The sequence below is a fragment of the Saccopteryx leptura genome, chromosome 1, assembly GCF_036850995.1.
Source record: "Saccopteryx leptura isolate mSacLep1 chromosome 1, mSacLep1_pri_phased_curated, whole genome shotgun sequence".
Taxonomy (NCBI): Eukaryota; Metazoa; Chordata; class Mammalia; order Chiroptera; family Emballonuridae; genus Saccopteryx; species Saccopteryx leptura.
Window position 1 is genome coordinate 163504712 of NC_089503.1, and position 22518 is coordinate 163527229.

Genomic DNA, 22518 nt, shown 5'->3' on the forward strand with positions numbered 1-22518 from the left:
GAAAAGCAGCCAGGAGACATAAAAGGTGGAGTGAACAAGGCTGACTCTAATTTCACAGGAATGAAACCCCTCAAGTCCGTGGCTCATGGAAACACCACTTATTGCAGAAGATGGAAGAATGCCATTATTTATTTGTGTCTGTACACCAGGGGAAACAGAAAATGTTCATCCAAATACCCCACCAAACTGTTGTATTTGGAGATGGGAAGAAGTCTTTCTGATGGTGGATTTCTCTTGCTCCGAAGTGAGTCAGCCGGCTGTGATTAAGCCTCTTGCAGACAGGTGAGGCCGTGTGGATGGGTATAGGGTGACACAGCCATGGTGAGGCTGCAGAGACGCTCCCCTGCTCCCCCCCCCCCCCCACTATGCTCTGACGATGTCTGAGACCTACTGTCCGGGTGGCTTCTTGCAATCAGCTGCCCTTTTACTTTATTTTTATTTTTTATTCATTTTAGAGAGGAGAGGGAGAGAGAGAGAGAGAGGAGAGATAGAGAGAGAGAAGGGGGGAGGAGCTGGAAGCATCAACTCCCATATGTGCCTTGACCAGGCAAGCCCAGGGTTTTGAACCGGCGACCTCAGCATTTCCAGGTCGACACTTTACCCACTGCGCCACCACAGGTCAGGCTCAGCTGCCCTTTTAAAACCGCATGTATGGGAAGCAGTCACCTGGCAAAGTCTTTTTTCATGGTGTTTTCCAAAACGAGGAAACTGATGTGTGTGAACAAGCAAACTGAAAGGAATTCTAAAAACAGCTAAATTTGTATTGTTCCAGACAATTCTAGACATCCTAGACACTGCTAGTGTTGAAATTTACCAGCAAAAGAAATGAGATGATAAACTATTTGGGGGCAAATTGGGACAGCTGAGTGACTTAAACATGTTCAATGTCCCTACTGAGCCCATCTAATATCCCTTTTTATACTTATTGAGTGACTGGAAACTGTTTCATTTTCCACTTTGGAAAACAGCTACAATTTCAACCTTGGCCATGTTAGTTAGCAAAGCACAGTGGGAAGAAGACACCTGACTGAAGGTCAGGCTGGGCCTTTTTAAAGAACCATCATCCTAAGTGAATCCTAGAGCTTCTTTAATGTAAAAATAGGTTACCCAGTAGGCTGTGGGGCTGACAATGGCTTTTAAATCTTGCTAATCCTCTGTGGAATGAAACCAGCGTGATTCAAAGAGGGAAGAACGTCTGGAACATTTATTAATCCCCCAGCTCCCTTCTTTCTGTATTAAAAAAAGAATTAGTCGCTTAACATAATTGTTTCTTTTCCACTTACTGGCAGAACTGCCAAATGTATACTGCTCACAAAAATTGGGATATTTCAAAATGAATATGAAGCTATAAAATATCCCCTCATTTTTGTGAGTAGTATATTTAGGTTGTATCACCGAGTGTATCACAACTGAATTCATGAAGATTTCATCAACCAGACTGGACCAAAAGGAGCAAGTGCACATACCCAAGACTCCTGGTCTAACAGATGCTTTAATTTAGAAAGAAAATCCAAAGCCTGACAAGTTTAAAACTGCCTTTGTGTTGACCTCTTGTGTTTTCTTATAACATCATGGGAATTTGAGGACTGGAAAGGATCTTTGTAAGAGCAGCTGTGCAGGGTAGCAGTGCCCTAGTTCCGGAGCTCTGAACTTGGCTCTGCGACTTAACAGACACATTGTTGCAGGCAGGTTGTTAAACTTCCTGGAGACTCAGTTTCCCTCACTTGTGAAAGGGCAGTAATCACCACTGTTGTAGCTCCCTTAAAGGATTATGCAGAAAGAAGGGACTCCTTAACTGCTGGCTGTGACCACTTCACCCAGCAATTGGGCTTCATAGGGGAGGAAACTAGCAGAGAGAGACGGTGTGGTGCCACCATTGGGTGGCAGCGGAACCACAGCTAGAATTCAGGTTCTGTGTTCTTAGAAGTTCTCAGCTTTGTCCTTCAGATTTTAAGATGACTAATTCCCATCATCCTATGGCACTTTTTTGTTAGGGACCCAAATGCAACTCAGTATGAACACTTGCAAAGCAGGAAAATACAGCCGTTTTAATACTTTAAATATTATGAAATTGAATGAAGTATAATAAATTTGTATCCTAAGAGACCATTTACTGGCCCGAGTGAATAGTTTTTCTTTAAACCTTGACCTATTCTAGAAGGCTTCAAAGCTGCTGGCTTCACTTCTGAACTCTATGTTTTCCTTCCAATTGTCTCCCTCTGGTGGATTTTTAAAAAAATACTTTGCTTTTATTTTCAGAATAACTGGATTGTTTGGATAGGTTTTGCTCAAGAGTTCACGTGTTGTCAGCCCGGTTCCTGTTGTAGAACTTCCAGAAAACCGTCTTGCCAGGATGGGGGTCTTTGCAGAGGCTCTGACAAGGGGACGTAGAAGCAGGCTGAGGACATCTGCTCCCCGACACCTATGTGAGCACTAGGAAGCACCAGGAAGCACTTGCAGACACAAAGGTGTATTCAGAGGACTACAGGTGACTTGAAATGGCTGAGAAGAAGCACAGCAGGTTACAAGTGAAAGGCCATGGCAAGTGGAAAGATAAACGGGGACGAAATTACAGGAGCTCCCTGCCATCAGAGATCCAGGCTCCTTCTGATTCCTATTTCTCCATCCCTAGGGTGTGGCCCTTGTCCTCGTGGTCCAAAACAGCTGCCAGAGCTCTAGCCATCACATGCATTTATCCAACTGACACCTCAACCTCATTTTTGCCAGAAAATAAGCTGGTATCTACCCCCAAACCAGGTCTTCCCTTTTGTTTTCTAGTTTCCCATTTTGCTGGAAGAAAGCAATGTAGCGAGATTGAGAAGGAGGTGCAGGGGACTATAGAGCTGAGGAAGGAGCGGAAGATAATGGAAGAGTGGTTTAAAAGGGAGCATGGGCCAGTCACACTAAGTGCCGCAGAGAGGCCAAGCCATGCAAGGTCTATAGGTAGGCTTTTGTTGGAGCTGCCAATGTGTTAGGATGTGTCGGCCCTGTTTTGTAGAGCAGAGCCCTGTTTGATGTGGAAGTTCATGGGCCAGAATTGCACCTCTCTTGCCTCTCACTATGATTATCTACAAGGTTCTTAGCTTACTGAAGATGCAATTGGTTTCCAATGTAGTTCATTTAAGGAGTGCTGTGTTGCATGCAATGTGCTTGCCTTTTCATACACGCTATTTTAATTCTCACAAATATCTGACAGTTAACTGTATAGAGTCAAAACATTGATCAATTCTATTTATATGGAGTAATGAGTCACATTTAAGAAACCACATGTATTATCTAATTTGATTTTTCTAGCCAAAAAAAAAAAAAAAAAAAAAAAATCAAATCTAGCCAAGGGTGAGAGGAAATTTTCATGACAAACAGGTTTTAGGACATTAGTCCCTCAAAGGAACTATTCCTTTAGTGAGCCAAACTTGAAAACTGGTTTTAAAATGTTGGGCATTGTAAACAGCTGCTGTACTGGTATTTCTGCCTGCACGCAAGAACAGAGAGCTCTGATCCTGACAGCTGCTGGTAGGCACAGGCGAGGACACCACAGCCCCTAAGTTGGGCGGAAGCTGGCCAGCTTCAGAGAAACTGGGACTTGATGTGAAATGAGGCTCATTCAGGTTGCTTCCCCTATAAACCTTGGGCTCCCCAAATCTGCACTTTCTAGATTTCCTTTTCTTGTCTTCTCTCAAAAAGCACACAAGATCTGAAGTTCTAAAAAATAAATTAATTAATCAAATTGTAGCAAAATGGAGATCCCTGCTGTTCCCCTTAATTTTCTTTTCTTTTCTTTTTTTTGCATTTTTCTGAAGCTGGAAACAGGGAGAGATAGTCAGACAGACTCCCGCATGCGCCCGACCGGGATCCACCCGGCACGCCCACCATGGGGCAACGCTGTGCCCACCAGGGGGCGATGCTCTGCCCACCAGGGGGCGATGCTCTGCCCATCCTGGGCGTCGCCATGTTGCGACCAGAGCCACTCTAGCGCCTGAGGCAGAGGCCACAGAGCCATCCCCAGCGCCCGGGCCATCTTTGCTCCAATGGAGCCTTGGCTGCGGGAGGGGAAGAGAGAGACAGAGAGGAAGGCGCAGCGGAGGGGTGGAGAAGCAAATGGGCGCTTCTCCTGTGTGCCCTGGCCGGGAATCGAACCCCGGTCCTTCGCACGCTAGGCCGACGCTCTACCGCTGAGCCAACCGGCCAGGGCCCCCCTTAATTTTCATTGCTCTCTCCTGACTATTAACAGAGTACAGTGAGCCCATTACCAAAGGACTCACTTTCACCTTGCAGTTATTTCTAGGGATTAAATCTCCATCCTTCATAAAATGTGTCATTATCCTGATAACAGAGAGCCCATAAAATGCACAACCCGGTTCCATAGCACTAGCCTGCAATAAGGATTTTTAATGGTTCGCAGAGTAGGCTATGCAATTTAACAGCTCACATTTACTGAGCATTAATCCTGTGCCAGGCTCAATGCCCAGCACATTGAATACACCATCTCATTTCATCGTTACAGCTCCTCAGGACAGGTGACATTATCATCAGCGGTTTCCAGATGAGGAACCCAAGGCACCAGAGGTTGAGTGGCTTTCTCTGCTGGTCAGCTGTGGACGGGATCTGAAGAGAAGAGCCCTGCCTCGGTGTCAGAAATAAAAGATCACAACCCCTCTTCTGTAACCTTGGAGGGGGCTCACAGGTGGCCCCTGATTCTGTCTTTTCCCTGAGGTCGGAATTAACTGGGGAGCTTCCGATTGAAGTGGAAGTTGTGGCTCATGTCCTCTGAAGGTCCCGCGAGGTTCGCGTGCCAGGCCCTGGGGGCACAGGTTGAGTCAGGTCCTGCTCCCTCCAGGGCTCACGGTTGGGGGGCGGTAATGGTCTGGGCCTGTTTAATTCATAATTATAACCGAGCAGACACTTAACAGTTGTAAGGGACTTATTGTCTTCCCACGTATTTAAGCATTTAATTAAGGCATTCCTTCAAAGTTGGGCACTGAGAGTCTTTCCATTTGGGGTTTTCAAGATTAAGTAAAAAAAGAAAAAAAATCCACGTTAAGACCTTCTGTCCATTCCTGTCTCCGCGCTAGAAAAGAGCAGTTACGATGAATCTGGGGACAAATAGATATTTTCACGATGGGAAGGTGGACAGACTACGCTTCTTTTACACTGAGGATCGACACGTGTCATCGTCCCTCTTTTCATTTAAAACTCACCTTAGCGGACCGCCCAGAACCCCTACGCGGTGCGGCCGGGTTTTAGACTGGCAGCCACCCAGCCTTCGGCGCTTTCAGGGGGCGAGAGGAGGCCTACGCGTAGCGTCCGACGCGACGTCCAGCAGCCAATCAGAAGGCAGCGACGTAAGCGGCTCATCATCATGCGACGTCCAATAGCCAATCAGAAGGCGACACCCGAGACGTTTAGCAGCCAATCAGAAGGCGGAGCGGCTATTCAAATTGTGGGCACCGGCCGGGCTGGCTGTGAGTGTCGTGGGAGCGGTGCTGGGACGGCTTCGTGGTGGGGAACGTGCGAGGTACGGTTGAATGTGGGGGGTGCAGGCTGTGGTCCCGGCTCAGGCGCCCCCAATCCCCGGCGACCGGGCCACATTCCCGGGGAGGGAAGGGAGTAGGGACCTGGCGGCCCGCCATACTCCCGGTCCGGGCTCACCGCCGGAGGCTCGCCCGGCGGCGGCAGCGGCGCGCGGAGGTCCCTTCACTGACCTGCTCTGGGGGGACGCTGGGGAAGCCTCCCGCGGCGACTTGTTTCCCTTGTGCTCGTCCCGTCTGACGGGGAAACGTCCCAAACTTCCTGCCTGTTCGCGTGAGCAGCAGAGAGTTTTCAGCGCCGGGGAGTGTCTTGACTTTCCTTTGATTTCCAGAATAGGAAGTTTTCTCTGGGTTGAATGGGGATGCTTGCGTCCTGGGCGTCATTTAGAGAACTTTGAAAGACTTTCTTAACAATCAACTTCGTTATTTTGTTTCTGGACTGCAACACTCCTGGGAGTAAGCATATAGTTTGAGCGAGTGTCACTTTCCAAGGCAACCAGGCAAGCGAGTTTAAAGACTTGTTTACAGTGGATACAGCCATTGGCTGTGTTGCAGCATTGGCTACCAGCGGGCCCCTGGCTGTCACTGGGGTTCTTTCTGTTTTTAAGCTTTGCTGCTGACCTGTGTTTTCATACACACCTGTTGTTTTGGGTTGCTGTCAGTCTGTTAATAGCCAGTGTTGTGGCTGGAGAGCCCTCCTGGTTCTCATTATAATTGCAAGGTGCCTTTCAGCAATAACTATTAGGAAACTTTGAAAAAAGTAGAAGTTTATTATTCACAGAATTGGGGTCTGCCTCCACTGCCCTGATAGGCCTGGGCAGTGTCATACCAGAGTCCTGGCAAATAGGTGACCGTGGCCCTGAGGACCGCCCGTGGAAGCTTCCATGGGGTTTTGCATTTATCAAGGTTGGGACACTTATGAGTGGGTGACATGTTGATGTCTCGGCTCTGGCTCCTGGAGACCCTGTGAATGAGTGGTGTCCACAGTGTCCTGACCTCACAGCTTTGCTCAGCTCCTGTGGACTCAGCAAGTGTCTTCTTTTATGGGGCCACTCTATCTCCTAGTTGGTCTTCCTCTTTCCCTGCTACTGTTTTTCCCAGAGTTATTGTCTTTTCCAAACTTCTCATGATGTATCCAAAGTAGGACAGCTTCAGTGTTGTCAATCTGCCTACAGCGATGTTTCAGGCTTAATTTGCTCTGGGACCCATGTGTTTATCTTTCTGGTCTCTGTAGAGCAGTCCTCAAGCACCATATTTCAAATGTATTGACTTTTCCCCCTATCAGCCTTCTTCTCTGCCCAACTTAAGTATCCGTAAGTAGTAACTAGGAAGACGTGGGTGTGGATGGTTCTCCACCTTGGTCTCTAATGACACGTCTCTGCTCTTAGAGACTTTCTAATTCATCCATTGCTGCCCTTTGGAGTCTTAGTCTCTTCAGCTCTTGGCTGCAGTCTCCTCTCACATTGATACCTGAGCCAATGTAAGCAAAATCTTTAACAATTTGGAGGTCTTTGTTGTCTATGTTAATGTATATTTCTTCCATGGTTATGATTTTGTCCCTTGGTGTTCAGATGCCGTCCTGCTCAGGCACTTTTTCCCTTCACTTTCATCAGAGTTCATTTCAAGCTATTGCTGCCTTCTGCCAGTAAGATAGTATCATCTTCACATGTTAAGATACTGATGTTTCTTCCACCAGATTTCACTCTTCCTTCCTCTGAACATAGCCCAGATTTTTATATGATGTATTTGGCGTACACATTAAACATATAGGGAGTTAAAATGCACCCTTCCTTGTCTGACCCTTTTGCCTCATATTTTTGCAGTCTGTTTGTAGCCTGTGCAATGTAATTTATTTTTTTGTAATTTGACAGATACTTTTGGAAACTGACAAATGAGAAGTCAAATGAACATCCAAAGAAGATCTTAGATTCTTCCACAACATTCCTTTGAACATAAGCTGCTGCCACAATGTCGGTCCCTACGGTGCCCAGGAGAAATATCAGCGATGCCCTTGATGCTTCTCGTTCCCGGAGGAGCGCGTCACTGAACGACCTCAGCCACAACAGCAGCCTGAAGCTGCTCTTGAAGTCGGACATGTCAGAATGTGAAAACGATGAACCACTACTGAGATCTGCAAGGAAAATCAAAGACATAAATTGCACTTATGTAATCTCTGCCTGCCAAACACCCGGAGGTACGCCCCTTGCCCCCAATCCTGTGGGCAGACTGACCCTTCAGAGAAGAGTCACAAGGAACAAAGACTCGTCATTGCTTGGTAGTGGGGTAGGAGAATCAGCTGAAAAAGGGACAGAAACGCGTCTTACATTGCAACGTCGTCCTCGGACAGGGCCTGTGGACAAGGGGACACCAGCGTGGAATGTGGCAGGTACAGCAGGAAGTAATTGTACTTCCCAGGAAATGGGTACAAATGTAAAGATGGTCAATGGTGATAAATGCTCTCTCGCTGCATCTGCCATACCGTCAGCGGAGGACACAAACGGCACTGACCTGAGGGCTGAGACATTCCCTGCCCTCAGGGGGGCAGACGACAGTGTGGCACCTCAGTGCTTAAGTCACAGCACACCCATCCATCCCCAGAGTCAGCCTGAAGTTGTTTGGTCAGGACGCTTGGCCGCGAAACCCCTTCCATGCAAGTTGGACATTACAGTGTCGGGAACAGGAAGCTTCCATCATAGAAATATTGGGAAGGGTGTTGCAAAAAACACAAACAAGTTTGATTGCTTAAAAAAAAGGACACCCACAAAGTGTGTTGCAGAACACGGATGGACCCCATGGTGCGGCACACCTCAGCTTAAGAGCCCGGCCGCATCCATGCTGAGAAGAAGGACGCCCAGCTCTCAAGTGAAACCGAAGCCCCAAAGTTCTCTCCTCACAAATAAAAGGGAGAGGTCCCAAGAACACACACTTCCTCCCAAGGAGGACTCTGCGGTTCAGAGCACTTCCCCGGAAAGAGACTCCACAGGAGCAGAGAGCAGCCAGGTGACGGTGGCAGTGCGTGTGCGGCCTTTCAGCAGGAGGTATGTAGTCCCAGCTTCCTGCCCCGGGCCCCCTGGCGCCGCTGAACAAGCCTGACCCTGCTTCGCCTTTGGGAAGCCCTTGGGCCTGCGCATCTTCACACTTGGTGCTGTTTCTAAGAGAAAGAACTTATAGGTTGAGTTGTAGTGTGTCAGTTATTTAGATGATTGGCTATGAAGTTAAAAAATGAAAATCTCCTGACCTGCGGTGGCGCAGTGGGTAAAAGCATCGACTGGAACACTGAGGTCACCTGTTCGAAACCCCGGGCTTCCCTGGTCAAGGTACATATGGGAGTTGATGCTTTCTGCTCCTCCCTCCCTTCTCTCTCTGTCTCTCTCTCTCTCTCTCTCTCTCTCTCTCTTTCTCTCTCTCTCTCTCCTCTCTCTAAAATGAATAAATAAAATCTTATAAAAAAATTAATAATATTTAGCCTGACCTGTGGTGGCGCAATGGATAAAGCGTCAACCTGGAAATGCTGAGGTCGCCGGTTCAAAACCCTGGGCTTGCCTGGTCAAGACACATATGGGAGTTGATGCTTTCAGCTCCTCCCCCCTTCTCTCTCTCCCTCTCTCTCTCCTCTCTAAAAATGAATAAATAAATTAAAAAAATTAAAAAAAAAAAGAAAATCACCGTAGTTTGCAAATGTAGATTTCTCTAGATACACTGCTTTTAAAATGCCTGAATGATGCGCTGGTGTATGTTGATGGCAGGCCCATCCCCCAGGTCTCTCACAGTGTCTCACGCCAGAGGAAACTGTGGCCCCGAGCCATTGCCTGGCCCCTGCCATAGGCTGCAGGCACCAAAGCGGGTTGTACAAGGGGGAAAAGTGACTTAGGTCTCTAATGTAGCCGGCTTTCAGTGTATGGAGGGAACGCTGCCTTCCCCTTAGAAAGAGCCGTAGTGGGTCCTCATTCCCCAAAGAGGTTCCCGCCTACCCTGTCCCAAGCAGGGGTCACTGCTGTCGTCTCTGACACGTGGTGCCCATTACTGGTTACTTATCAGGTTTGACTTCGGTGTGGGAGGGATAGTTGTGGGTTATGGGCAGGATTCAAGAAGATGGACGTGACAGAATGTGCTGTGGCATCTAATTATTTGCGGGATGACTGGAAACCTTGACGGAGGAGCAGTTTTTGCCTCTGTTGTGTGTGAACAAGGGGATCTGGTGACCACTGCAGTGGGAGAGGAGCCTCCAGTTTAAACCCAGAGGGTCAGTAGTTCAAGGCAAGTCTTACAGTGAAGTAAGCCCTTGAGGACTGTGTGGGCTTAGTGCTCAGAGGAGGGGACTGAGGACGTGCTGATTGGTGAGCGAGGGCAAACCTAGTGGAAAGGCCTTACCAGCCGTGACAGGAAACGAGGTAGCAGGAGGAACAGGTCGGCAGGAACTACCCCATGTGGAGGGACAGTTCCCAGGCCCAGCATACACTTCCTGTCTGTCTGCATGGCAGGCTGAGGGCACCTGTCACAGTGAGGAGGGAGGTGTGTCCAGGATGAATTCTCATCTAACACAGAGTTCGGGGCGAAAAGGGACATGTGAGGCCAGACCAGGACATTGTGCTTCCTGCTGATCTAGAGTGCGTGAGCTTTCCACTGAGTCTGAGGTGGCGGTGTGTGTGTGAAGATCCACGGCTCCAGGGAGAGGCCTGAGGGAGGGGCCTGTGGGCCTGCGGTGACAGTGGGGAGGAGTAGGAGACCTGCGAGTCAGACTTACATTGAACGGGGGGTGCTGAAATTCTGTCTGTACATCGTGCCAGGTCTCTATACATGGACACCTCTGAAATTCTCTTTGTATTAAAAATGAGTTTTCAGGTTTGAGCTGCAGTGTACAGGTAGGTTACAGTAGGTAGGAAAGGGAGAACATGAGAGAGGAAGGGAAGAGATGGAGAGGGTGGTGAAAGCAGGGCCGATGTTCTGGACGAGAACTCAGGTGGCACAGAAGCTCCAGGGCCCGTGACTCAGAAACACACTGTCACGGCATTTGCTGCTCGGCAGTATCCTGCCCCAGTGGGACAGTATATTTGACCAGTCCTGAGGTACTCATATTCTGTGGAAGAAATACTCAAAGTAATGACAGCAACTTGATGTCTCCTCTTTCTGCAGAGAGAAGGCAGAGAGTGCATCCCAGGCGGTCTTCCTGAATGGGGAGGAGATAGCAGTGAGACATCCGGACATGAGACACGTGTACACTTTCATGTATGACGTTTCCTTCTGGTCCTTTGATGACCATCACCCGAACTACGCCGGCCAGACCACCGTGTATGAGACCCTGGCCGCCCCGCTGCTCGCCCGTGCCTTGGAAGGCTACAACGCCTGCCTCTTTGCTTACGGGCAGACCGGCTCGGGGAAGTCGTACACGTAAGTTGACTGCAGATGCGGTCTCCAGAAAGATTCACGTCTCCTGTGAGAAGCACTGTGTTTTGATAGACAGCGTACCTTTGAAACCACACAGGCTAGGGTTCAGATCTCATCGGTGTTTACACACTAGTTCTGCAGACTTGGTCTAGTTACTTAACCTCTGGGTTTCATTTGTGCACAAGATAGTGTTGACCTTGTAGGTATCCTCAGCCTTGTTTTACTGTAAATGGCATTTCTTGTGTAAACCAAAGCCCTCCGAGGTTCTTTTGTAAGTGCTATCGTGAGATCTAGAAGTCAGCCAGCTAGCAAATGGTTTGGTGATATCTGTCCCAGAATTTCTGTAGCGCCAACCTTTGTTAGTTTTTACTCTGTTCCAGACTGGGCGAAAGCTTTCTCGCAATGGCCCTCTGACCTAAAGAGTTGTTGTTCATTCCCATTTCACAGAAGAGGAAGTTAGGTTTCCTGAGGTAAAGCATCTTGTCCAAAGTCACGGCGCTAACAATGGTGAAACCTAGATGGACTCAGGCCGACTCAGTTTCTGGACATTAATGATGAGGTTTAATTAGCTGCTCCCTGCTCCCTCCTCAACCCATCTCCTCAAAGAGAACTTTAAAACCCTAATGGGTTTTACTTCCCCCCTGTCCATAATGTATTTTGCAGGATGATGGGATTTGGTGAAGAACCAGGAATAATTCCAAGATTCTGTGAAGATCTTTTTGCTCAAGTAGCCAAGAGACAAACCCAGGAGGTATGTCATTATGGTTTCAGTCTGTGTCTCCCTCCTGACAGATGGTGTGGAGCACCTGCATGCGCTTGTTGGCTGTTTGTGTGTCGTCTTTGGAGAAATGTCTGTTCAGTTCTTTGTCCATTTTTAAATTGCGTGCTTTTGTTGTAGTTGAGTTGTTAGAGTTCTTTATATATTCTGTAGGCTAGACCCTTTTCGGGTACATAATTTGCAAAAAATGCAAGGACTTTTAAGAATCAATTGCTTGCTGGGTCTCTGTTCCTACTAGGTGAGGTACCACCTAGAGATGAGCTTCTTTGAAGTTTATAATGAAAAAATCCATGACCTTCTGGTTTGTAAAGGTGAAAATGGGCAGAGAAAGCAGCCGGTAAGGTTGAAACCGTTTGTTATTAATTTCTGTTTCTGTAAATGCATATTATTATATTAGTTCTCGAGATGGTGTACGTTGCTTAAATTTTTACTAAAATGCTATTGCACGATGGCAAATGTGTAGGACCCACCATCTAACTATATTGTTATTTAGTAAATAAGCTGAGCATTATCTCTAGTGGACATTAAATTATTAAATTTACCTTTTTATTGTAAGCAAGTGTGGTGTAAGAGTTAGAGATAACATTCGTTCCAAGATGTAGTTGGACCACTCACATCAAAAGCTCAATTCCGAAAAAGCTAAAAAGAAGTAAAAGCGTACAAAAACTATACCATTATTATAGCAATGTATTTCACTGGACTATTTAATAAATTGGTATCCTATAGATTATATTTCCTGTGAAATAGAAAATTTTAGAAATACATAAGCTTATTTAAAATCTGCTATTAGAATTAAAAATTTAATTTTGGAAAGGACCTTGGAGAGCAAGAAGCTACCATCTAAGAGGTGCTGTGACTTGTTCATGGTCACACTCCCCTCTGGGTACATCCAGAAAGTCAGACACACTTGGCCTTTTTCTCTGTGACGTCTATGTGTTGTAAATTTCTGGTCACAGAGTGTAGAGTGTTACTGTGAACCTGGGAAACGGCCTGTGTGAGTGCACTGCACCCTGTCCAGGGGTGTCTAAAGTCCGCACACAGAAGCTGGTGCAGGTGTCAGTGTAGGAGCAGGGACTGCCGCCGGGCGCCTCCACCCGTGTGCATGCAAGTGGAGACAGGTTTGCTCTTGTGAGAACCTATGTATGCATTCCTGTGTAGAGTGGAGACAGTGCTCTTTCCCTTGAACTTAGAGTATGAGAGAAAGCCACTGACAGTTGTCTTTATTGTGAGACGCCTACCACGCCCTCCTGACACCCATGTTTGCTTCCCCAGCTGAGGGTCCGGGAGCACCCTGTGTCCGGGCCATATGTCGAAGCTCTGGCTGTGTGAGTACAGGGTTAGCTGCTGTTCTCCTGCCCGCTTGCATCTCTCCCAGTCCTGTGAAGTGCCCGGTGCCCGGTGCGGGGTGCTAACTGCATCAGGCAGGAAATGCTTGACCTCTCTTCCTTTCACCCCTGCTTCCCGCTCAGGCTGCGCTCACGTCTGTCCCCAAAGCTGAGGTGGGGAGGGGGGTGGACAAGTTCAAGAGGAGGAGTGTGAACCATGCTGAGGGCACTTGTGCTTTTCACTCGCTTTCTGAGAGGAGAGGGAAGTGGCTAGAACATGTGGATGCAGCTCATGTAACAAACAAGTCTGGTTTTGCACTGAGACCCATACAGACAGTGTGCTCACCCCACGCACGCACACGGCGTGTTACTGTGCTAGTACAGCACATAAAGTCTACCTTGTGGACTCCTGACTTAGACCTGAATGTCATCGTGTTAAGATGCTGAGGTGCTCTCTTATGTTAAGAAAAGTCATACTGTTTGTTTTATGAGAACAAGAGTGTAATCGTCAGTAAAATCAATTTTGTCTTCCCTTTTAAAAATAGGAATGTTGTGGGTTCTTACTCTGATGTCCAGGTAAGGCTGATTGTGATTTGCTTTCTTTCTACTATTAGAATGATCGTAATCATAGATACACTTAAGACTATTTCTCCTTAGTTGTTGTTTGCATCAGAAAAAGGTTAATTTTGTTAGTTTATCATGAACTGATTTTGTTTATTAAACTTTATTCAAAAGAATCACTCATCTGATCTAAATATAAAGAGTGACCATCATGTCATCTTAGTTACAGAAATTGCCTTTAGAAACATTTTCTGATTCGGATTTCAGTGATAGACAAAAATCGACATGAGGCACGTGTGTTAATAGTTTCATTTTACAGACGTATAAATGCGTGTGTCCCTGTGGCTGCCTAAGGCAGAACTGACCTCCCTCCCCACCAGGGCTGGCTGGAGCTGGGCAGCAAGCAGAGGGCCACAGCAGCCACCGGCATGAATGACAAGAGCTCGCGGTCCCACGCAGTGGTCACCCTGGTGATGACCCGCACCCAGGTGGGTAGGCGTGGCTTCCTGGGGGGGCGGTCCCTGTAGGTGGCTGTCATTCCTTTAAATCAAAAGTGAGAGTCCAGCCTGACCAGGCGGTGGCACAATGGATAGAGTGACGGACTGGGATGCAGAGGACCCAGGTTCGAGATCCTGAGGTTGCCAGCTTGAGTGCGGGCTCATCTGGTTTGAGCAAAAGCTTACCAGCTTGGACCCAAGGTCTCTGGCTTGAGCAAGGGGTTACTCAGTCTGCTGAAGGCCCGTGGTCAAGGCACATATGAGAAAGCAATCAATGAACAACTAAGGTGTCTCAACGAAAAACTAATGATTGATGCTTCTCATCTCTTTCTGTTCCTGTCTGTCTGTCCCTTTCTATCTCTCTTTCTGACTCTCTCTCTGTCCCTATAAAAAAAAAAAAAAAAAAAGTGAGAGTCCATTTGTGTAACCATGTAATGGAATTAGGTTGTAGGAAATAGACACAGTGACTGAATCGTTCTGGTGTATGTGGCTATGTGCTTTTCTCACTGTTGTAAAAGTCAACAATGCGCATTACTAACTTACGGTGATATCATTGATAGTATATCAGTTTATGATACTATGTTATCAGTAACACATGGTGATTATTGTATAGTTTGGAACTCATATCAGAAAGTAAAAGATTTCTTAAAGTTCAGCGGCATGACTCAAATGAAGCCCCTCTAAAACATCTTGGTAAATAATGTTTCAGTTATGTTACAATTACTCTTAAACAGATTTACAAGATCTGTGACAATTTTATGCTACTAAAATTTTTTCCAACATTTTTCATAGCTGCCAAATATTCCATTGACTTACAATTTCTCGAGTTTTTCTCTACTGTTGGGCATTTGTTTAGATTTTAAATCCTTTGCAACTTTAATGCTGGGATAAACATGCTTTTAAATCTATTTATGGTTGTTTCCTTAATGTAACTGTGTAGTGGTGGGTTTTTATCCCTTTGAAGTCATTTCTCTCATTTTGGCAAGATGCACGCATGGCTGGGCGTATTCTTGATTACTTATGTATTGCACATTATCACAGGTTCAAGGGCAAGGGATTTTTAACCGTGTGTAACTTTCCTTTTTGACAACTCACACTGATGGCAAGTTGTGAAGGAACTGAGGACGTATTATTTTGTCTCCCCTTGCCACAGACGGAGCTGGTGGATGGGGAGGATCATGTTCACCGAGTGACTAGCCACATCCACCTGGTGGACCTGGCAGGCAGCGAGCGCTGCGGCTCCACGCGGACCAGTGGACAGCAGCTGCGGGTGTGTGTGGCCTTCCTGATTGGTGGGGACTCCTCCTAGGGCATTAATTTTAGATGACAAATGGAATATTCCTGACAGCAACAAAAAGTTTGTCTCTGCTGCAGCTTACGGGCTGCATTGCTGCGGATTAAAGAGAGATGGTGCTTTTTAGATATAATTACTTTTCAGTCAAGTTAGAAAATTCTGAGTCATGAGAGAGACAGTGGTTTGTGGAAGAAAGTGTTTCATCAGTGGTCACATGAGGGAAGAAGTCTGTTTTGTGACACGAACTTCTGAGCAGTGGTGGATGCTATAGCTGTTTCTTTCGCACACAGGAGGGCGTTAGCATCAACAAGTCCCTGCTGACCCTAGGCAAGGTCATCTCTGCGCTTGCTGAGCACGGGAGCCGGAGGATGCTATTTATTCCTTACCGCGAGTCAGTTCTCACATGGCAAGTGTCTTTTGAACCTTAAAGAGCTGAGTAACTTTGGGACAGAGAAGGGGTGAGAGGGTGACTTCTGGAGCCAAAGTGCCTGGGCCAGGCCCAGGCCTCAGCTCTGCGTCCTGCAAGCTGTCTCCTCCGTGGTGGAGTGGGGAACAGCAGCCTGTCTTTCCGGGTTGCAGTGAGGGTTATGTGAATAATGAAGAACAGCGTACGTGGTGTTGCGCTGTCTCTGTGAGCTCCAATGTAGTACGTCCTGTTTCTGCCTGGGCGTCGGCACACGCGGTCTCGCCAAGAGTTGCTGTGTACGTGATGTCGAATAGTTTGCTCAGCACACGCTGCCTAGTGTGTGTTTTATTTTTGTTAATGAGCGTGTATTTCACTTCAGATACATTACATTGAAATTACATCTCTAGCTTTAATATCCAGTTCTGATAAGCACTCATGTACAATTCCGAGAAGGACAGCGTCTCTACCTCATGCCGGCATGTCTGCATGACCATTTATTACAATGTGATTGCCACCAGAATGCTGTGAGGGAAAGACTGATTTTATTTTTTAATCCTTTTGAAAGTTAAGAATAGTGAAGTTCATTCTACATTGATAAAGATAGACTTTTTAGCCTCATACTCTTTTTCCCTCTAAAATACAGCTTTTCCATGTAGCAGAAAACAATTTCTGATTATTTCAGCCTTTATTGAGCCCCTCCCTGCTCCGAATGTCACAACAGCCCTGGAAACAGGTGACCAGCACACACAGTCTCTTTCCTAAAGTGGTTCACGGTCTAGTGCAGAGAGAGAGGTATCTTATTGAATAGTTGAGGGTTAACCGTATTTTAAAATCTGTGCACCGATTGTCACTTCATGAAATGGTATGAAAAGTATAAGAGAAAATGGCATGTCCCTGAGCTCTAAAAAGGGCCACAAACACCAGGAAGCCCCCCACCCCCAGCATGAGGGGCATCTTGCACATCTGTTGCGGAACCTGGAGAGTTGCTCCTCTCAGGCTGCAGACGCGCAGTCTAATGGTGGCCCTTTCCCTCAAAGGCTGTTGAAGGAGAGCCTGGGGGGCAACTCCAAGACAGTGATGATCGCCACGGTCAGCCCAGCCGCCAGCAGTGTGGAGGAGACTTTGAGCACCCTCCGCTACGCCCACCAGGCCCGCCGGATCATCAACGTGGCCAGAGTGAATGAGGACATGAGTGCACAGCTGATCCGAGGTGAGCGTCCCCCGGGCGGTTAGGAGCATCTCACAGCAGTTCCGTCTCAAGGACTAAGTTGGGCTGTGGAAATGAGTGACTGAAGAAAATCAGGTTTCTTCTGTGCCTGTTGAAATGACTCAGCCATTGTTCTGTGGTGATGGAGGGGGACCGTGGAGTGGAGCCTGGGTGCAGGGAGATAGGGAGTGACCCACATCTGTGGGTGCAGCACTGGCCCTCAGGTCGTTGGTTTGCTTTTCCCCGTGGGACTTCTGCCATTGTCCCTGTTGTCACCTGCCCTCGTGCCTGGCCTTGGATGCAGAGGCTCTTTGCCCTGAGTTTCTGGTATAGGTGTCTGTCACTCACACTACTTCCTGTGTGCCACAGGCACCCCACTGAGGGATGACTGTCCTCCACCTGTGCTTTGGCCCTTCAGTAACGGGAGGGGTGGAGGTGCTGGCCGTGGCCCAGACAGAGCAAGTTTGCTCCCTCCGGGACTAGCTTCTGGTCTGAATTCCCACACTCCCACAGACAGGACCATTCTCATGAAAATAAGTGTTGTGATTGCAGCTGGCAGACCTTTGACCTTTACCCGAGGTATCCTGAGATAGGTCTGCTGGGGACGGACTGTCCCAGTGGGACTCGTCACGCCCTGTCCTCAGAGTGCCCACTGGGCAGAATGTGACATGGTCACCCTACCTGGGATCCTCCTACCTGGCACAGGTCATGGCTAGTTGGAGACATATGGCTCATGTAGGCACAAATTGATTTCTGCGAACAGCCTAGTTCATGTAGTAATTTAATGTTTAATTGAAACTTTGAAATGGAAATTGGAAGATTAGGCTGACTGTCTGCTGTGACCAACAATGTATCTTTTCACAAATGTTCAGAACTGAAAGCGGAGATTGAGAAGCTGAAGGCGGCCCAGAGGAGCCGTCAGCACGGGGACCCCGAGTGGAACCGGCTCTGTCGGCAGGAGGTCACGTCGCTTCGCATGAAGCTGCACCAGCAGGAGCGGGACATGGCAGAGATGCAGAGGTGGGTGGGTGCAGCGCGGCACCTGCTGGGGCCTCATGGGCTGGGGGAGTGTCCCCGCTCTTGCCCCCTCCCACACAGGACATCCTCAGCCCACCCCTAGGCGATCTTACTTACTCTCAAGTGGTTTCCTGCTCTTTATTGATTGTTGATTCCTGATCTTACATATATGTGGGTATTTTTTACACTATTATCTTGTTTGTCTTTGGATAGAATGTGGAAAGAAAAATTTGAACAAGCTGAAAAACGGAAACATGAGGAAATAAAGGAGTTACAGGTACAGTTTCCTTGCTCTGAGTGATGGGAAAGTTAGAGGGGCAGGTAAACATGTGAGATCCATTTTCCCAGGGCATCCCAGGTACTGACTCGGTATGGGGCCTGCTGTGGACAGCGTGTAGCAGTGAGGGGTCCTAAGGGCACTTGCTCAGGGCCGCCGGCCAGTGGGGAGGTTCACACAGAAACAGCCCATTCACAGATGCTATTCAGCGTTTGTGCTGGGCCAGGTGCAGGGAGCCGAGATGCATGGCAGGCAGCTTGTCTCTCAGGGGGCTTGTGGTCCAGGGAGTCCATAGCCCGGGCAGGTGCCCGAGACTGGCAATGTCATACAGCCCACTGTGCAGTTAGACTGTAGCAGCAGGAGAGCGGAGGAGGTGACTCACAAGGGTGGTTGTCAGGAGGAAGAGAAAGAGAAGGGACAGCTGACGAGGTCCCGTACCTGAGCAGGACCTGGCAGGGCCAGCAGCCAGGGGTTCTGACCGAGGCAACCAGAACAGCCCGGTGTCAGAACTGGGAGGCTCCACATCAGTGCTGGTGACAGAGGTCAGACTGTGACAGTGAGGAGCTTGGCCAAGGGTTGGAGTGGAGAGGAAGGGTCAGATTCAAGAGATGATGGGACCGAGAAGTGTATTTTCAAGGTGGGTACCAAGAGAAACAACACTCGGGGCCGACGCTTAGGTGTCTGAGGTGCACACCTTTGTCATGAGGTGACAGGGTCACTATGGCGGGGAAGATGCAGCCGATGGCAGTGGGCTGGGTGAAACCTCGGGGGAACTATAGGACTCAGAAGGCTATGAGGGTTTGTTCCCTTAAAAGACGAGAGCTTGAGCTTGTTTGTAGGAGTCAGACCCCTTTTGCAGTGAGGTTCTGGGAGATGGGAGGGATGGTCCAGGGCAGAGGTGTTGGCAGAAGAGGAAATGTTTCGAGTGAGTGGCAGTGAGTCCTGTTAGAACTCAGAGGAGGGGGCTTCCCTGGGAATGGTCGGTCCAGCTTCCTGGAGGAGGCAGGATGGTATTGGGCTGGGTAGCATGGGGGTTACTTCACTAGGGAGAGGACAGGAGGCATGTGCAGTGTATGGTGCTCAGAGGCAGTGACTCTGTTTTATTGGAGCAGCTTGTGGAAGGTCAGAGGAGATGGATTTGGAGGGATGGGTTATGGTTCTTTGATTAAGGACTTACTATCCAGCCAGGGAGTTTGAGTTTTATCTGCAGGATGTGGGAAGTCATTGAAAGTGTGTGAGCAGGAGGTGGACACTTTAAGAAGACTCCGGAGAGTTAGCGTGGTGTGAGGTGTAAACGGGCTGAAAGCAGGGGAAGTCAGCAGGGTGCGGGAGCTCAGGGTGGACTGAGAGGCCCTGAGCTAAGCTGGTGGCCATGTGGGGAGTGCGTCTTGTATAGACTGCGGAGTGATCGATCAGTGAGAGCGGCATGGTGTGGAGGTGGTGGGCAGAGGAGGAGCACCGTAACTGGGACATCTTGGGCGTGTTGGTGTGCACCCCAGGGAACCACAGGGGAGGTGCTGAGCAACCTGGCTTGAGGGAGACTTTATGTGGCACAACTTCAGTGTGTAACATAGACCTCTTGTTTTAAGTGAGTTTAACAACTTTGTGCTTGTAGTCGCGGCTCATTGACTTCTCTGACTCCCACCAGAAAGCAGGCATTACCTTTCAAGTGGACAACCATTTGCCGAACCTGGTCAACCTGAGCGAAGACCCTCAGCTGTCGGAGATGCTGTTGTACGTGATAAAGGAGGGCACCACTACGGTCGGGAAGCGCCGCCCCACCTCCCGGCCTGACATCCAGTTGTCTGGGGTGCTGGTGGCTGACGACCACTGGTAAGTGAAGCCTCTCAGGAGGCACAGGCACTGTTGTTTTCATTAGGCATCTGGTCCTGGTCACACGAGGCATGTGTGTGTGCTGAGTCTTTGGTGTCATTCTTCAGAGGTGTCTTTACCCAGAAAAACGACTCTGTGAGTGTTTTCCAAGGATGACGTGGGGTACAAACTACTGACACTCAGTTTTGTTTCAGTTGAGTGACCTGTTGGGTTGAGGGACAGGCTTCTTGGCATGATAGCCACAGACCTGAAGCTAAACTCCATTGTCGTGTGTGGCTGGATGTGGGTTGATGGACCAGTGTGAGACTGCCAGGGGAACCTTGTCCCTCTGGACTGGCTGATACAGGCATCGTCGGGGTGACAGTGCATGCAGCCTGTCCCAGCTCCATGCGCGTTCTCACCCCTGTATTTATCATCCATCTTTAATATTGTCACAATCTATCTCATTTGGTGACAGACGTTGCGTTTAAACATTTTTGCCCACAGTAGTGCAGTGAGTGTCCCTGAACCCGCCACCTGGTACAAGTGTGGAGTTTCCCATGTGACCGACCGAGCTGTGAGCCCTTGGGAGGCTGGCCTGCCAGAGCTCTCATTTGCTCCCTGTGCTGTGTGAGAATTGTAGTTCTCTGATTATCTATAATAATACTTTTAAAGTTTGGCAAGCAGTCTTAAATTGTATGTCTGAAGCTGTGCATTTATGACTTTGGATGCATATTCAACTTTACTGGGTAATTTCAAATTCTTTCCCAAAGTAATGATCAGTTTCTGTTCCATTGGCATTGACGGTGCCTGTTACTCCAAATCCGTGTCAGCACTTGGTGTTGTCAGGCTTTCCTTTAGGCCCATCAAGTACACGTGACACACAGCCTCGTTGTGGACTTCTGTGTTTCCTCAACAAATAATCTTTGGCCATTTTTGTTTTGCTTCTCCTTGACTTGCCTGTTCATGTCATTAATCCATTGTTCAATTGGATTGTTTTTTTCTTAGTAATTTGTGAGAGTTCTTCATGTGTTCTCATTGCCACATCTTTGTGCATTTTATGTGTTGAGACGTCTTCTTTCCAGTGTGTGCCTCGTCTTGTCACTCCCTTGTGGTGGCTCCTGGTGGGCCACAGGTCTGGGATTCATTGCAGTCGACTCTTCCCTTGTGGTTGTCAGTCTGTGTGTCTTGTCTGAGAACCTTCCACATGGAGTTCTGGAGACAGTAATCTGAATGCTCTTCCAGATGTCCTGAAGTTTGCTATCATGTTGAGAACCTTGTTTGAGAAGTAGGGATGTGGTTCATTTGGTCTCTATGTGAGTGGCGCATCTGCCAGGACCAAGGATTCGGTGGCCTCTGCTGCGCTTGTGACCTGTTGCATTCACACAGCACCCCTCCTGAAATGGGTCTGCTTCAGCCCTTTCTGTCCAGTCCATCCGAAGATGAACTGCACTTTGGGGTTTCTTTCCTGTTCTCTGAGTAAAAAGACTCGGAGGACCATGCCGTGCTTGTGGCTGCTGTTCCGTAGTCTTACTTGGTGGTCGGTGCCGCCAGGCGCTTTAATCTTTGTGCCTCCCACTCTCGTAGAGGAAGATGGTCGCTGTTTTATTATTAAAGCTCTTGTGTAAATCGAAAAGTACAGAACAGAACACATCACATCTATTCCATCTATAGGTGAACCATCAGTATTTTAATGTGGGTTTTTTGGTTGAAAATTTTTCTCATTTTTTGTGTGTGTGTGCGTGTGCGTGCGCGTGTGTGTGTGTTTGTGTGTGTAGGGGGTATTTTTTTTTTAAGTAGTCATAATTAAAATACACACGAGCACACTCCCCTACATATGGTGGATAGAAATGCTAGGGAGGCCAGGCGTTCTCACCAGACTACAAGATCTGCATGGAGGAAACCAAACAAATGTTAAGTTGTTGTCACGAATTGACGGAACCTAACCCCCAGGTGCAGCCCTGAGCGGCCCACCCCATGTCACCTACTCCTGCGTTGCCGCCTGTCCTGTGATCATAACAGCGTGTTCCTGTCTCAACAGCATGATCACAAATGTTGACGGGATCGTGAGCATCGTCCCGATCAGGGAAGCAAAGACGTACGTAAATGGAAGGCACATTCTGGAGCCCACGGTGCTGCACCACGTAAGTGGGCGGGTGCCAAAATGGGGGACGTTGTTTGGTTTTAAGCAAGTTGTTCAATTTATTTGTGTTTCAGTTTGAAAATCCCCCTTCCTATTAAATCATTAACTGCCTTCTCGTGTGCAAAGACAAAAGTCTGGCTATAACAGGACCAATGAGCTGACCGCAGTCTGCATTGCTGTGTCCAGTGAAGCGCTGGGCTTTTCAGTCCGGGGGGCCCTGACCCTGCCATTAGTGCTGTAACCTCTGAAAAGCTGTTGGACCAGCCAGTTGAACGTCACCTAGAAGAC

The 22518-nt window shown here is 48.2% G+C and overlaps 1 protein-coding gene and 1 non-coding gene across 5 annotated transcripts in view; both read left to right on the forward strand.

Moving 5' to 3' along the window:
• Window positions 1–5447: 5447 nt before the first annotated feature.
• Window positions 5448–22518, forward strand: part of KIF14 (kinesin family member 14) — a 33428-nt gene continuing 16357 nt past the window's right edge. For all 4 annotated transcript variants that reach the window (XM_066379861.1, XM_066379863.1, XM_066379864.1 and 1 more), the window contains exons 1-15: window positions 5448–5515; window positions 7400–8566; window positions 10662–10916; window positions 11577–11664; window positions 11930–12028; window positions 12964–13016; window positions 13562–13592; window positions 13958–14065; window positions 15228–15344; window positions 15659–15774; window positions 16812–16984; window positions 17854–18001; window positions 18212–18275; window positions 19924–20108; window positions 22129–22231. In XM_066379861.1, coding sequence (XP_066235958.1) covers window positions 7497–8566; window positions 10662–10916; window positions 11577–11664; window positions 11930–12028; window positions 12964–13016; window positions 13562–13592; window positions 13958–14065; window positions 15228–15344; window positions 15659–15774; window positions 16812–16984; window positions 17854–18001; window positions 18212–18275; window positions 19924–20108; window positions 22129–22231 — 2610 coding nt within the window. In that variant the 5' untranslated portion in view covers window positions 5448–5515; window positions 7400–7496. The remainder of the gene's footprint in view (window positions 5516–7399; window positions 8567–10661; window positions 10917–11576; window positions 11665–11929; window positions 12029–12963; window positions 13017–13561; window positions 13593–13957; window positions 14066–15227; window positions 15345–15658; window positions 15775–16811; window positions 16985–17853; window positions 18002–18211; window positions 18276–19923; window positions 20109–22128; window positions 22232–22518) is intronic.
• On the forward strand, window positions 9252–9383 carry LOC136389850 (small nucleolar RNA SNORA42/SNORA80 family). Its single transcript, XR_010748411.1, has one exon. It is a non-coding gene; the product is annotated as a small nucleolar RNA SNORA42/SNORA80 family (small nucleolar RNA).